Source organism: Rutidosis leptorrhynchoides, chromosome 3 (genome assembly GCF_046630445.1).
Source record: "Rutidosis leptorrhynchoides isolate AG116_Rl617_1_P2 chromosome 3, CSIRO_AGI_Rlap_v1, whole genome shotgun sequence".
Lineage (NCBI taxonomy): Eukaryota > Viridiplantae > Streptophyta > Magnoliopsida > Asterales > Asteraceae > Rutidosis > Rutidosis leptorrhynchoides.
The window spans coordinates 509,136,996-509,151,060 of NC_092335.1; the positions used below are offsets into that span (position 1 = coordinate 509,136,996).

Here is a 14,065-nt window from a genome sequence, read left to right on the forward strand (position 1 = left end):
TTGACGTGTTCTAAGATCAAAGCTGAGCATCAGAAACCATCAGGTCTACTTCAACAACCCGAAATCCCGGAATGGAAATGGGAAAACATTACCATGGATTTCATCACTAAATTGCCAAGGACTGCAAGTGGTTTTGATACTATTTGGGTAATAGTTGATCGTCTCACCAAATCAGCACACTTCCTGCCAATAAGAGAAGATGACAAGATGGAGAAGTTAGCACGGCTGTATTTGAAGGAAGTCGTCTCCAGACATGGAATACCAATCTCTATTATCTCTGATAGGGATGGCAGATTTATTTCAAGATTCTGGCAGACATTACAGCAAGCATTAGGAACTCGTCTAGACATGAGTACTGCCTATCATCCACAAACTGATGGGCAGAGCGAAAGGACGATACAAACGCTTGAAGACATGCTACGAGCATGTGTTATTGATTTCGGAAACAGTTGGGATCGACATCTACCGTTAGCAGAATTTTCCTACAACAACAGCTACCATTCAAGCATTGAGATGGCGCCGTTTGAAGCACTTTATGGTAGAAAGTGCAGGTCTCCGATTTGTTGGAGTGAAGTGGGGGATAGACAGATTACGGGTCCGGAGATTATACAAGAAACTACCGAGAAGATCATCCAAATTCAACAACGGTTGAAAACCGCCCAAAGTCGACAAAAGAGCTACGCTGACATTAAAAGAAAAGATATAGAATTTGAAATTGGAGAGATGGTCATGCTTAAAGTTGCACCTTGGAAAGGCGTTGTTCGATTTGGTAAACGAGAGAAATTAAATCCAAGGTATATTGGACCATTCAAGATTATTGATCGTGTCAGACCAGTAGCTTACCGACTTGAGTTACCTCAACAACTCGCGGCTGTACATAACACTTTCCACGTCTCGAATTTGAAGAAATGTTTTGCTAAAGAAGATCTCACTATTCTGTTAGATGAAATCCAAATCAACGAAAAACTTCAATTCATCGAAGAACCCGTCGAAATAATGGATCGTGAGGTTAAAAGACTTAAGCAAAACAAGATACCAATTGTTAAGGTTCGATGGAATGCTCGTAGAGGATCCGAGTTCACCTGGGAGCGTGAAGATCAGATGAAGAAGAAATACCCGCATCTATTTCCAGAAGATTCGTCAACACTTTCAACAGCTTAAAATTTCGAGACGAAATTTATTTAACGGGTAGGTACTGTAGTGACCCAAACTTTTCCATGTTTATATATATTAATTGAGATTGATATTTACGTAATTAAATGTTTCCAACATGTTAAGCAATCAAACTTGTTAAGACTTGATTAATTGAAATATGTTTCATATAGACAATTGACCACCCAAGTTGACCGGCGATTCACGAACGTTAAAACTTGTAAAAACGACATGACGATATATATATGGATATACATATGGTTAACATGAGATTATGATAAGTAAGTATCTCCATAAGTATATCAACAATGAGTTATATACATATAAACAAGACTACTAACTTAAGGATTTCGAAACGAGACATATATGTAACGATTATCGTTGTAACGACATTTAAATGTATATATATCATATTAAGATATATTAATATATCATAATATCATGATAATATAATAATTTAACATCTCATTAGATATAATAAACAATGGGTTAACAACATTAATTGAGATCGTTAACTTAAAGGTTTCAAAACAACACTTACATGTAACGACTAACGATGACTTAACGACTCAGTTAAAATGTATATACATGTAGTGTATTTAGATGTATTAAAATACTTTTGGAAGACTTCAAGACATATATCAAAATACTCATACTTAACGAAAATGGTTACAGTTACTTTCCCATTCTTTTCTTTCATCAAGAATTCTAGTCTTATTCTTACCCGTATTATACACAGCTTCAAAACGTACTTACTATGGGTATATACCAATAGGAACTAGCATGGGATTCCACTCTTGATTATGTCATGTATGACTAATCAATTTTAACTTCTACCATGAGCTAGTCAACTAACTAGAACTCCTTTTAACCCCACTCACCACTCACCAATTACCACTCATCATTCACTCCATTTTACTTCCAATTCTCTTTCTAATTCTCTCTCAACACACCCACACTATTATGAACGTATTTTTCTAGTAGTTAATCATCATCTTCATCAAAAATCACTTCAAGAATCAAGCTATAATCATCATAGGAAGAACATTTCAAGAACACTTCAAAAATCCCTTCAAGTTTACTAATTTACTTCCAAGCTTTCTAATCCATTCCAAGTAATCATCTAAGATCAAGAAACCTTTGTTATATACAATAGGTTATCTTTCTTATTCAAGGTAATATTCACATTCAAACTTTGATTCAATTTCTATAACTATAAACTATCTTAATTCGAGTAAAAATCTTACTTGAACTTGTTTTTGTGTCATGATCCTACTTCAAGAACTTTCAAGCCATCCAAGATCCTTTGAAGCTAGATCATTTCTTGTCACTTCCAGTAGGTTTACCTACTAAACTTGAGGTAGTAATGATGTTCATAACATCATTCGATTCATATATATAAAACTATCTTATTCGAAGGTTTAAACTCGTAATCACTAGAACATAGTTTAGTTAATTCTAAACTTGTTCGCAAACAAAAGTTAATCCTTCTAACTTGACTTTTAAAATTAACTAAACACATGTTCTATATCTATATGATATGCTAACTTAATGATTTAAAATCTGGAAACACGAAAAACACCGTAAAACCGGATTTACGCCGTCGTAGTAACACCGCGGGCTGTTTTGGGTTAGTTAATTAAAAATATGATAAACTTTTATTTAAAAGTTGTTATTCTGAGAAAATGATTTTTATTATGAACATGAAACTATATCCAAAAATTATGGTTAAACTCAAAGTGGAAGTATGTTTTCTAAAATGGTCATCTAGACGTCGTTCTTTCGACTGAAATGACTACCTTTACAAAAATGACTTGTAACTTATTTTTCCGACTATAAACCTATACTTTTTCTGTTTAGATTCATAAAATAGAGTTCAATATGAAACCATAGCAATTTGATTCACTCAAAACGGATTTAAAATGAAGAAGTTATGGGTAAAACAAGATTGGATAATTTTTCTCATTTTAGCTACGTGAAAATTGGTAACAAATCTATTCCAACCATAACTTAATCAACTTGTATTATATATTATGTAATCTTGAGATACCATAGACACGTATACAATGTTTCGACCTATCATGTCGACATATCTATATATATTTCGGAACAACCATAGACACTCTATATGTGAATGTTGGAGTTAGCTATACAGGGTTGAGGTTGATTCCAAAATATATATAGTTTGAGTTGTAATCAATACTGAGATACGTATACACTGGGTCGTGGATTGATTCAAGATAATATTTATCAATTTATTTCTGTACATCTAACTGTGGACAACTAGTTGTAGGTTACTAACGAGGACAGCTGACTTAATAAACTTAAAACATCAAAATATATTAAAAGTGTTGTAAATATATTTTGAACATACTTTAATATATATGTATATATTGTTATAGGTTCGTGAATCAACAGTGGCCAAGTCTTACTTCTCGACGAAGTAAACAAATCTGTGAAAGTGAGTTATAGTCCCACTTTTAAAATCTAATATTTTTGGGATGAGAATACATGCAGGTTTTATAAATGATTTACAAAATAAACACAAGTACGTGAAACTACATTCTATGGTTGAATTATCGAAATCGAATATGCCTCTTTTTATTAAGTCTGGTAATCTAAGAATTAGGGAACAGACACCATAATTGACGCGAATCCTAAAGATAGATCTATTGGGCCTAACAAACCACATCCAAAGTACCGGATGCTTTAGTACTTCGAAATTTATATCATATCCGAAGGGTGTCCCTGAATGATGGGGATATTCTTATATATGCATCTTGTTAATGTCGGTTACCAGGTGTTCACCATATGAATGATTTTTATCTCTATGTATGGGATGTGTATTGAAATATGAAATCTTGTGGTCTATTATTATGATTTGATATATATAGGTTAAACCTATAACTCACCAACATTTTTGTTGACGTTTTAAGCATGTTTATTCTCAGGTGATTATTAAGAGCTTCCGCTGTTGCATACTAAAATAAGGACAAGATTTGGAGTCCATGTTTGTATGATATTGTGTAAAAATTGCATTCAAGAAACTGATTTCGATGTAACATATTTGTATTGTAAACCATTATGTAATGGTCGTGTGTAAACAGGATATTTTAGATTATCATTATTTGATAATCTACGTAAAGCTTTTTAAACCTTTATTTATGAAATAAAGGTTATGGTTTGTTTTAAAAATGAATGCAGTCTTTGAAAAACGTCTCATATAGAGGTCAAAACCTCGCAACGAAATCAATTAATATGGAACGTTTTTAATCAATAAGAACGGGACATTTCATATATCATCTTTGCTTTTTCTTGCTAATGCCTCTGTTGTTAAACATTTAGCTGTTGCTAAAGGGTCTTTTATGGAGTTCACCATATCAATTGCCTCATGGTTGCCCATCACCTAAACAAAAACTTAGTTTTGTTAATCTTGGTGCTGTCGTTCAAACGTGAGGTAACGATAATACTATTTCACATACTAGTAGAGGTGGATATTTGCACACATACTGGATACACGGGTCAATTTGAATTATGCATTGACGGTAATGGGACGAAAATGTAAGCTATATAAAATTATTTAAAAATAAAAACGGGTTGAACGGTTCGAATGGGTCAAAAGAGTAAACAACTGACCTTATTTTGGTTACCAAAATCGATTTTGACCCATTAATCGACGTTGACCGAATAATTAAACGGATTTTGGAATATCGGAATGGATTTTTCTTCAAACTGAGTAATCGGAGATTAATCGGCGAGTAATCGGGTTTTTTACAACACTGCTTACATGGAAAAGAATACAAAACTGAAAGGTATTAAGAAGAAAAAAAATAATTAGGTAAACAATGTTGTGTAATGTGGTTATGCTTTTTAAAATGTTTGTGTAATGTGGGGGTATGTTTTACCCAAAAAAAAAAAAAAGAACAAAGCTGAGAATCGAACACAGGTGAGTTATCGACCAAAACAATTTTGAAACAACTCAACCAAGTTTGTAATTCTATTGTAGATGGTAAACTTAATATTTATGTGATTGTTAATAATTAAAATGTCTTTTGAGTCTAATCAAACAACACAAATTACCATGCCTAATGTAGTATATTAAGACTAATGCTTTAAGAGATGTATTTTTTTACTATTTATAGCCTATTTTTTCTTTAGATAAAGGGTTAATAATTTAGACCTCAATCAATCCACAGTAAACAAATAGATAAATAATATAAAATAAAAGATGAATAAATAAATAAACCTAAACAACAATATAAAAACCAAAGCTTTAAATTCTGACATTGGTGGGAAACTTAAGCAATAACTACTTGTTGTCCCATTTATGCACAGTCCCCTTCACTCTCCTATTTACTCTCATATATTTCCACTTTTTCTCCAAAACCCAACCACCATGCCTCCACCGTATCTCCTCCTCACCCTCCTCTTCTCCGCCTCCGTCCTCCACCTGTCCGCCGCCGCAGACAACACCACCACCACCCCAGCTCTCACTTTCGAAAACCCAAGACTTATACAAGCCTACATTGCTCTACAAGCATGGAAACAAGCTATTATGTCCGACCCATTTGGCTTTACAATTAATTGGGTCGGCCCGAATGTATGTTCCTACACAGGCGTGTACTGCGCCCCGTTTCCATTCAACCCATCTATTCGGGTTGTCGCGGGGATTGATCTAAACCACGCGAATATCGCGGGTTACCTGCCACACGAACTTGGCCTTTTGACCGATCTTGCTCTTTTTCATATTAACTCGAATCGGTTTTGTGGGACGGTCCCGATAACTTTTAAGAATTTAAGATTACTGTATGAACTCGATTTGAGTAATAATCGTTTCGTTGGGCTATTCCCAATAATAGTCTTGTCATTGCCTCATTTACAGTTTTTAGATCTCCGGTTTAACGAATTTGAAGGGCCGCTTCCACGTGCATTGTTTGATAAAAACCTTGACGCGGTTTTCTTGAATGATAACCAGTTTAGGTTTGGAATACCAGAGAATTTAGGTAATTCTCCGGTATCTGTTTTGGTTCTAGCGAATAATGATCTCGGGGGATGTATTCCCCCGAGCATTGGGAAAATGGGAAAAACATTAAATGAGATTATTCTAATGAATAATAACTTAACCGGTTGTATTCCGGTTCAGGTCGGGTTATTGAAACAAGTAACGGTTTTCGATGTTAGTTTTAATAACTTACAAGGCCCGTTACCGGGTACGATAGCGGGAATGAGAAGTGTCGAACAGTTGAATGTGGCGCATAATAGGCTGACCGGGGTGGTGCCTGATGCTATTTGTAGGTTACCGCGATTGTTGAATTTTACTTATTCATTTAATTATTTTAAGGGTGAAGCGTCGTCGTGTTCGGGTGGCGGTAAGGTATTTGATGATGGGCAGAATTGTATTGTTGGAAGATTTAATCAAAGGTCTGCTAGGCAATGTGGTTCTAGTGATGCAAGGCTTGTTGATTGTAGGAATTTGCATTGTGGTGGTTCGAGTACGGTTCCAATGCTTCCTTCAGGTCAACCGTCTCCACAACTACCACCGCAGCCACCGGTGACGTCTCCAACCATTCCACCACCAGGAAGCCACCAATCACCGCCTGCAAGTTACCAATCGCCACCACCTGGTAGCCACCAATCACCACTTGGAAGCTATCAATCTCCACCACCAGGAGGCCACCAATCACCACCACATGGAAGTCATCAATCACCACCTGGAAGCCACCAATCGCCACCACATGGTAGTCATCAATCACCGCCAGGAAGCTACCAATCACCACCACCTAGCAGCCACCAATCACCTCCACCATTAGTCGGCTGTACTCTATCAACTCCACCACCACCACCTCCCACTGGCCACCATCATTCACCACCTCATCATTAATCACATCTATCACCACGACCAGTAATCGGAGAATCTTATTAAATCTATACATACACAACATCCACCATGATTTTCTTCAAAAAATTTAAGGAAAAGAGGCAGAGATTTATCTTTTGATATATAATTATAACTATATTGGACTTTTTGGGGTTTAGGGGGCTTGATTTGATGTAATTTGTGTGTTTGGTATGTTTACATTTCATAATCATATGTTGCATAAGTATTCAAGTTTCAAAATTAGGCTATTTATTATTTATGTGTACACTATGCAGTTATATTATTAACATTCAAAGGTGTTTTTGTTTATTATGAATAGAGTGAATTTTGATGATTTTAGACACGTGAAAATTATATATGTATGGTACTAGAGATCTTAAAATAATGGAGTAGTGGTGATTTTAGGATCTTGGAATCACTGTATCTTGTATTTGTGTAGTTAAGAATCTTGATATATAGACATACACAAAAGCGTCTTCAGTACATATGTGTAGAGTGTGCAACTGTATAGGGCTCAAAATATTTTAGGGCCTCAAAATTTTAAAAAATAATAGTTTAACTATAATAAAAGGGGAGTTGATTCTCACACCTCGCTTTTTGATCCATGTACACTTTTGTCTCATAAAATCACAGTTATACACCTAGAGAGTTGAACTTATATTATTAAAGTAATATAATTAAGGGTAAAATAGGTAATTAGGTGTACATGGATCAAAAAGTTGTGTGTGAGGATCACTCCCATAAAGTGGCAATATTTGTGAATAAAATAAACTGTTATTTCTTTTTTAAGAACTTTTTTGAATTGATAGTTTTAGTATTATTATCTTTTTGTATGTATTAAAAAAATTTAATGTTTATAACGGGGCTCAGTTTTATGTCTCGATCATGATGCTCAAAACTATTGAGAACGTCATGGGCATACAGCATTATTTATAACACTTAGATGAACATGTGATAAAATAAAAGATGAATAATTGTAGTGTACCCATAATGACCAATTCATGTGCTTTCATTTCATCACATGGCTCTTTTAATACAAGAAGCTATTAGTTATTATTCTACTTTCTGCTAACTCTGTTGATACTTGATATGTTGTTCAGCCAACTATATATCCTATTTACTCAACATTCAATTTAGTTATTATTCTGTTAATTACTTGGTTAAATTGTACTTTTTATGAAATTTAAAGTAGGTACATAGTTTGTTATACACAGACAATAAATTCTAACATAAATTCGACTCGGTGCTTGACAAGAAATGTCATGTTAAATAAAATAGATGGTTAGAAACGATCACGAGATAACCTTAAACCTGATTAGGCAATCTTCTTCCGAGTAACTTTCCGAATAACATGAAAGGTAAAAACCCGGTTAACTCTTTATAAATTATTACTTTTTAACAAGTAAGGTATGAAATTATAGACTAGAAGGTTATAAAACTAGACTTTTCTTTCTTCTTAAATAGTCAAAGTCAAATTAATACATATTGAATAACTAATACACAATCAAGAGGTTGTAGAAGAGTAGTGTGCTGCTGGTTGATGTCTGTTAAGTATAAGGTAAAACTTAACTACTTATATCATATGTCATTCTATGATAATCTGAGTATGTATTATGAGAACAAATAAAGCATACCCTTCACAATGTTAAGATATAAAATACGACATATGTTTTCTTATTGAATGAATAATGCAGCGGTACATCATAGATATATAGTCAACAGGAGATAAACCTAATGGACTAATAGTGGACCCTTATAGAACACGGGCCAGTAATATGCAATAATATGAAATATACGGGCTATCAATCTATATCGTCTAACAGCCCCCGCAGTTGTAGCGGGAGCAGCGCGAACGCTCAAACTGGATCTAAAGTCATCAAACAGTGCAGACGTAACATGAAGGACACGGACATGACCTTTCATGTAACGAACCCAAAACTTAACACGAGAAAACACGTTTTTTTTTTAAACAGCATCATTTCAGCCAGACCAAATGCGCGGTGCGTATTTGGGGTGCGCGGCGCGCTTTACAACGTGAAACAAGGTCAGAACTTGACAATAGATCTGACTACCAGCAAATGGCCATTTGCACGGCGCGCAGGCCTACGCGCGGCGCACGTTAAAGCTGGGAAAACACTGCAGCCCATTTTAAGCATGAAAAACCATTTTCGCCCAACCCGAGTTCCGTTAAACCCCAAAACCAATACCAACACTTTTCAACATCAAATAATCCGGGTTTTTAATCAATAAAAGTACATTACGACCCATTGGGATTCCAATTACCCATAATTACATGAAAGTGGCAATTTTGACCCATTTATATATTTTGACGGATTAGGACTCTACAACCCAACCCGATTCCAAGGGCATTATCCCGTGGACTAACAAATCCCCAATCCGCGTTTAATATCCAAAAGCTAATCCTCCAAGCTTAAGCCACGTCTAACAACCCTAGTCTAGCAACTAGGTAAACTCCGCATCAACAATACCTATAAAAAGGTAAACAGCGAGAGGGCTAAGCATAAAGCTTAGTGAATGCAATAATAATACATATACATATATAATCTACTTACTTGCAATCACCTACACAATTACCGCATACACGCTAGCAATTTAATTAGTGTAACGACCAAACCCGTTATCCAACCGAAATGCATTTTTTTTTTTTACAAAACAGGTTTTTGGCCAAATGGAGCGTCGCTCTATTTCCTGCTGTCCCAATTGTCTTTTTCTCGCGAAAAGATCTCCCGCTTCCCGATAATTTTAGACGAAACGGTTTTCACAACACATTACAATAAGTTAAACTAAGAGATTTCCATAATAAAAACGAGTTTTACTACACCGGGCCCACATCGTCCCTAATTACGAATTTCGTACAAAATACAAGTTTCGACCACAAAAAGTTTAACTTCCAAACGACACTTAGAGCATGGTGTTTGGGGTTTAAACTACCCATATCTTGGTCGAACTTTCAAAAGCTAATCCCCCGAGAGCCACTAATCCAAGCAAATACATTTACCCTTATCCACAACGGAGCCTAAAAAGGTAAACAACGAGAGGGGTAAGCTAACGCTTAGTGAATAGTCTTAACACGTCGACACTTCACCCCCGAGTGGTGTCTTAACACGTCAACACTTCACTCGTCACGTGAGATGTGGCGTATTAACACGTCGACACTTCACACCTCACGCTAAACAAATAAATACATTATATACGCACACATATAATTATTCCACTCACCTTAACGCCTTTGGTGAATGATAACCGAACTTGCAACCTTCAATGTAACGTACCTATTACATCATGCATACAATCAATCACACAATCAAGTTGGTCAACCAACTCACTCACCATCCTAGTGTCATTTGGCCCATAGTGCAATTTCGACCCATTTGCACTCTTAATCATAATATTATGTCAACTTTGCTAAAACCCTAACACTAGCCAATTATGATCTTAATACACTTTTTAACACAAGTTTAACATATTTTCATACTCATTAAGCAATTTAGGTCATAAAAGACTCATTTGACCTAATTCAAGGTTAACACACCCATTTGGGTCATCAACATACCAAACAACACCCACTTACAAAATATCAAGGTGTGCTAGTGATTAACTAACCATCTAAGACTCATAGACACCAATTATCACTTTGAAACCCTAGGTTAGTCATTCTTGAGTCCTCATGACTCAATCTTACCCAAAAACCCCCAAAATCACCAATAATGGGTTTTATGTTCATCACTAACCCAAAACCCTAACCCTTAAACAAATTAAATAAGGAAATCAAGATTAGAGCTTACCACCACAATCACAACGTAGCTAGTGATTAGATGAACAACTTTAAAACACGCGCTTTGGCCCAAAACCAACTTCTGCCTCCTTGATTTGAGCTTTCTCTTTCTCAAAGTGTTTCTCACTCTAGAGCTTTAATGGGAGAGATGATAAGGTTGGTGGATGTGAACTAAAGACCCCAACCAGCCTTTTAGTGGCCTTAAATCCGGCCTCAAGTGAAAAGACCAAAATGCCCCACGTTTAAATTAAATTAGAACAAGAATCTGCCACATGAAGGGTGCGCGGCGCGCGCCCTCATACCTGCGCGGCGCGCCATATGGTCAGATCAGTTTTTGTGCTTTTCATTTACACTTCACTTCACAAACTTTATGTACATCATAAATACTCTTATGCCCAATAAATATTTGGGTCTTACAACTCTCCCCCACTTGAATCGGAGCGCGTCCTCGCGATCCAAGCCGCATGACAAGCGGAAAGATACACTAACACAAACTCCTTGGGTTCCCACGTAAACTCGGAACCTTTGCTACGACACCATTGAACTTTAAAAGTTCTCACTTCTTTATTTCTCAACATTTTCACCTTTTCATCATGTATAGCTATCGGTTCTTCAATATACTCTAACTTGTTGTTTAGCTCAATCTCGTCTAATGGCACCCATGAAGAATCATCCGCAAGACACTTACGAAGATGGGAAACATGAAATGTATTATGGATCCCCGCAAGCTCTTCGGGTAATTCCAAACGATACGCAACTTCACCAACACGAGCTAAAATTTTAAATGGTCCAATAAACCGAGGAGATAACTTTCCCCGTTTTCGGAACCGAATAACACCTTTCCATGGCGAAACTTTAAGCATCACCATGTCACCTTCTTGGAACTCAATCGGTCGCCTACGTTTGTCGGCATAAGATTTTTGTCTATCTTGCGCCGCCTTCAATCGAGTCCGAATCATCTCAATCTTGTTATTTGTCTCTAAAACCAAATCGGTACTCCCGCTTTCCCTTTGTCCTACTTCACCCCAACAAATAGGATTTCGACACCTTCGCCCATAAAGCATCTTATATGGTGGCATTCCAATACTAGCATGGTAACTATTGTTGTACGAGAATTCCACCAAAGGCAAGTGCTCATCCTAACTACCACCGAAATCGATAATACATGCCCGTAACATATCTTCCAATGTTTGATTCGTACGTTCAGTTTGACCGTCCGTTTGAGGATGGTACATCGTGCTCATTCTCAATTGTGTACCCATATCTTCATGAAACTAATTCCAAAACCGAGACGTGAAACGAGTATCTCGATCCTAAATAATGGATATAGGAACCCCATGCCTTGATATCACCTCTCTGATAAACAACTTTGACAAAGCCTCTGACGATATCGTTTCACGAATGGGAAGGAACAAAGCACTCTTCGTCAATCGATCAACTATCACCAAATCGTATCAAATTGGGTTCTTGCCATCTTTGGTAACTTTGTAATGAAATCCATGGTAATGTGCTCCCATTTCCATTTCGGGACTTCCAACGGTTGTAACATACCAAACGGCTTTCGGTGCTCGGCCTTAACTTGCAAACACGTGACACATTGTTCAACATACTTTACAACATCACGTTTCATGCCCGACCACTAATACTCTTTCTTCAAATCAAGATACATCTTTGTCGCACCCGGATGAATAAAATACTTTGACTTATGTTCTTCATCAAGTAGTACTTTTCACCATACAAGTAGTGGCGCCAAATTTTCAACGCATGAACCACCGCCGCCAATTCAAGATCATGAGTCGGGTATCTCTTTTCGTGTTCCTTTAATTGTCGAGAGGCATAAGCGATGACCTTACCTCGTTGCATTAGAACACACCCGATCCCATTTAAAGAAGCATCACAATAAACCGTCATGTCTTCTACACCTTCCGGCAACACTAACACCGGAGCTTGACATAACTTCTCTTTTAACAATTGAAAAGCAATTTCTTGCTCGTTTTTCCAATTAAATCTCGCATTCTTCCTCGTCAACTTCGTCAATGGAGAAGCGATCTTAGAAAAGTCTTAGATAAACTGACAATAATAACCGGCCAATCCGAGAAAACTTCGAATTTCTGTAGGTGTAGTCAGTTGTCCCCAACTTTTTACCGTCTCTATCTTCCCCGGATCTACTTGAATACCATCTTTGTTCACAATATGGCCAAGGAATTGAACTTCCCTTAGCCAAAATTCACATTTGGAGAATTTAGCATACAACTTCTCCTTCCGCAACGTCTTCAACACCTCACGCAAATAATGTTCATGTTCCTTCATACCCTTCGAATAGACAAGTATGGCGTCAATGAACACTATCACCGACTTGTCCAACATAGGTTGTCACACTCGGTTCATAAGATCCATGAATGCCGCCGGTGCATTCGTAACACCAAAAGGCATAACTACAAACTCAAAATGTCCGTAGCGCGTTCGAAAAACCGTTTTCTCAATATCTTCCTCACGGACCCGCATTTGGTGATAGCCGGACCGTAAGTCAATTTTTGAAAAATACGTCGCACCTTGGAGTTGGTCAAACAAATCTTCAATCCGAGGAAATGGATAACGGTTCTTGATCGTCACTTTGTTTAACTCCCGATAATCGATGCACATTCGCATACTACCATCCTTCTTCTTCACGAATAAAACCGGAGCGCCCCATGGCGAAGCACTCGGTCGAATAAAACCCTTTTCAAGCAACTCTTGGGTTTGATTTAACAACTCTTTCATTTTCGTTGGTGCTAAACGATAAGGAGTTTTAGCAATGGGGGTAGCCCCCGGAACCAACTCAATGCGAAATTCAACTTTTCTTTCCGCCGGAACACCCGGTAATTCATCCGGAAAAACGTCTTCAAATTCACTAACCACCGAAATTTCACGAATGGATGGTGGCTCTTCACGAGTATCAACTACATGGGCAAGAAAAGCCATGCCACCACTACTAAGAAAACGATGTGCCCGTTCGTAAGTGCATAATGGCACAAGTCTTCTCCGTTTCTCCCAACGAATAATTAACTCTCCCCCACTTGGGGTCTTCACACGAATAGACTTTTCATGACATGCGATATCGGCTCTATAACGATCGAGCCAATCCATACCAATGACAATATCAAACTCACCCAAGGTCATCGGGATAATATCGATTTTAAAGATTTCGGCACCATGCACAACATCACAATCATTACAAACATCAACCCCTAGCACCGTCT

The 14,065-nt window shown here is 37.0% G+C and overlaps 1 protein-coding gene and 1 pseudogene across 1 annotated transcript; one reads left to right on the forward strand and one right to left on the reverse strand.

Annotated features, from left to right (window-relative positions):
* Positions 1-4,444: 4,444 nt before the first annotated feature.
* LOC139901841 (probable protein phosphatase 2C 44) overlaps positions 4,445-14,065 on the reverse strand; it is a 62,868-nt pseudogene continuing 53,247 nt past the window's right edge.
* LOC139896361 (leucine-rich repeat extensin-like protein 2) lies at positions 5,549-7,033 on the forward strand. The gene has a single exon (XM_071878992.1). It carries the CDS (start codon positions 5,549-5,551, stop codon positions 7,031-7,033), a length of 1,485 nt encoding a protein of 494 aa, XP_071735093.1.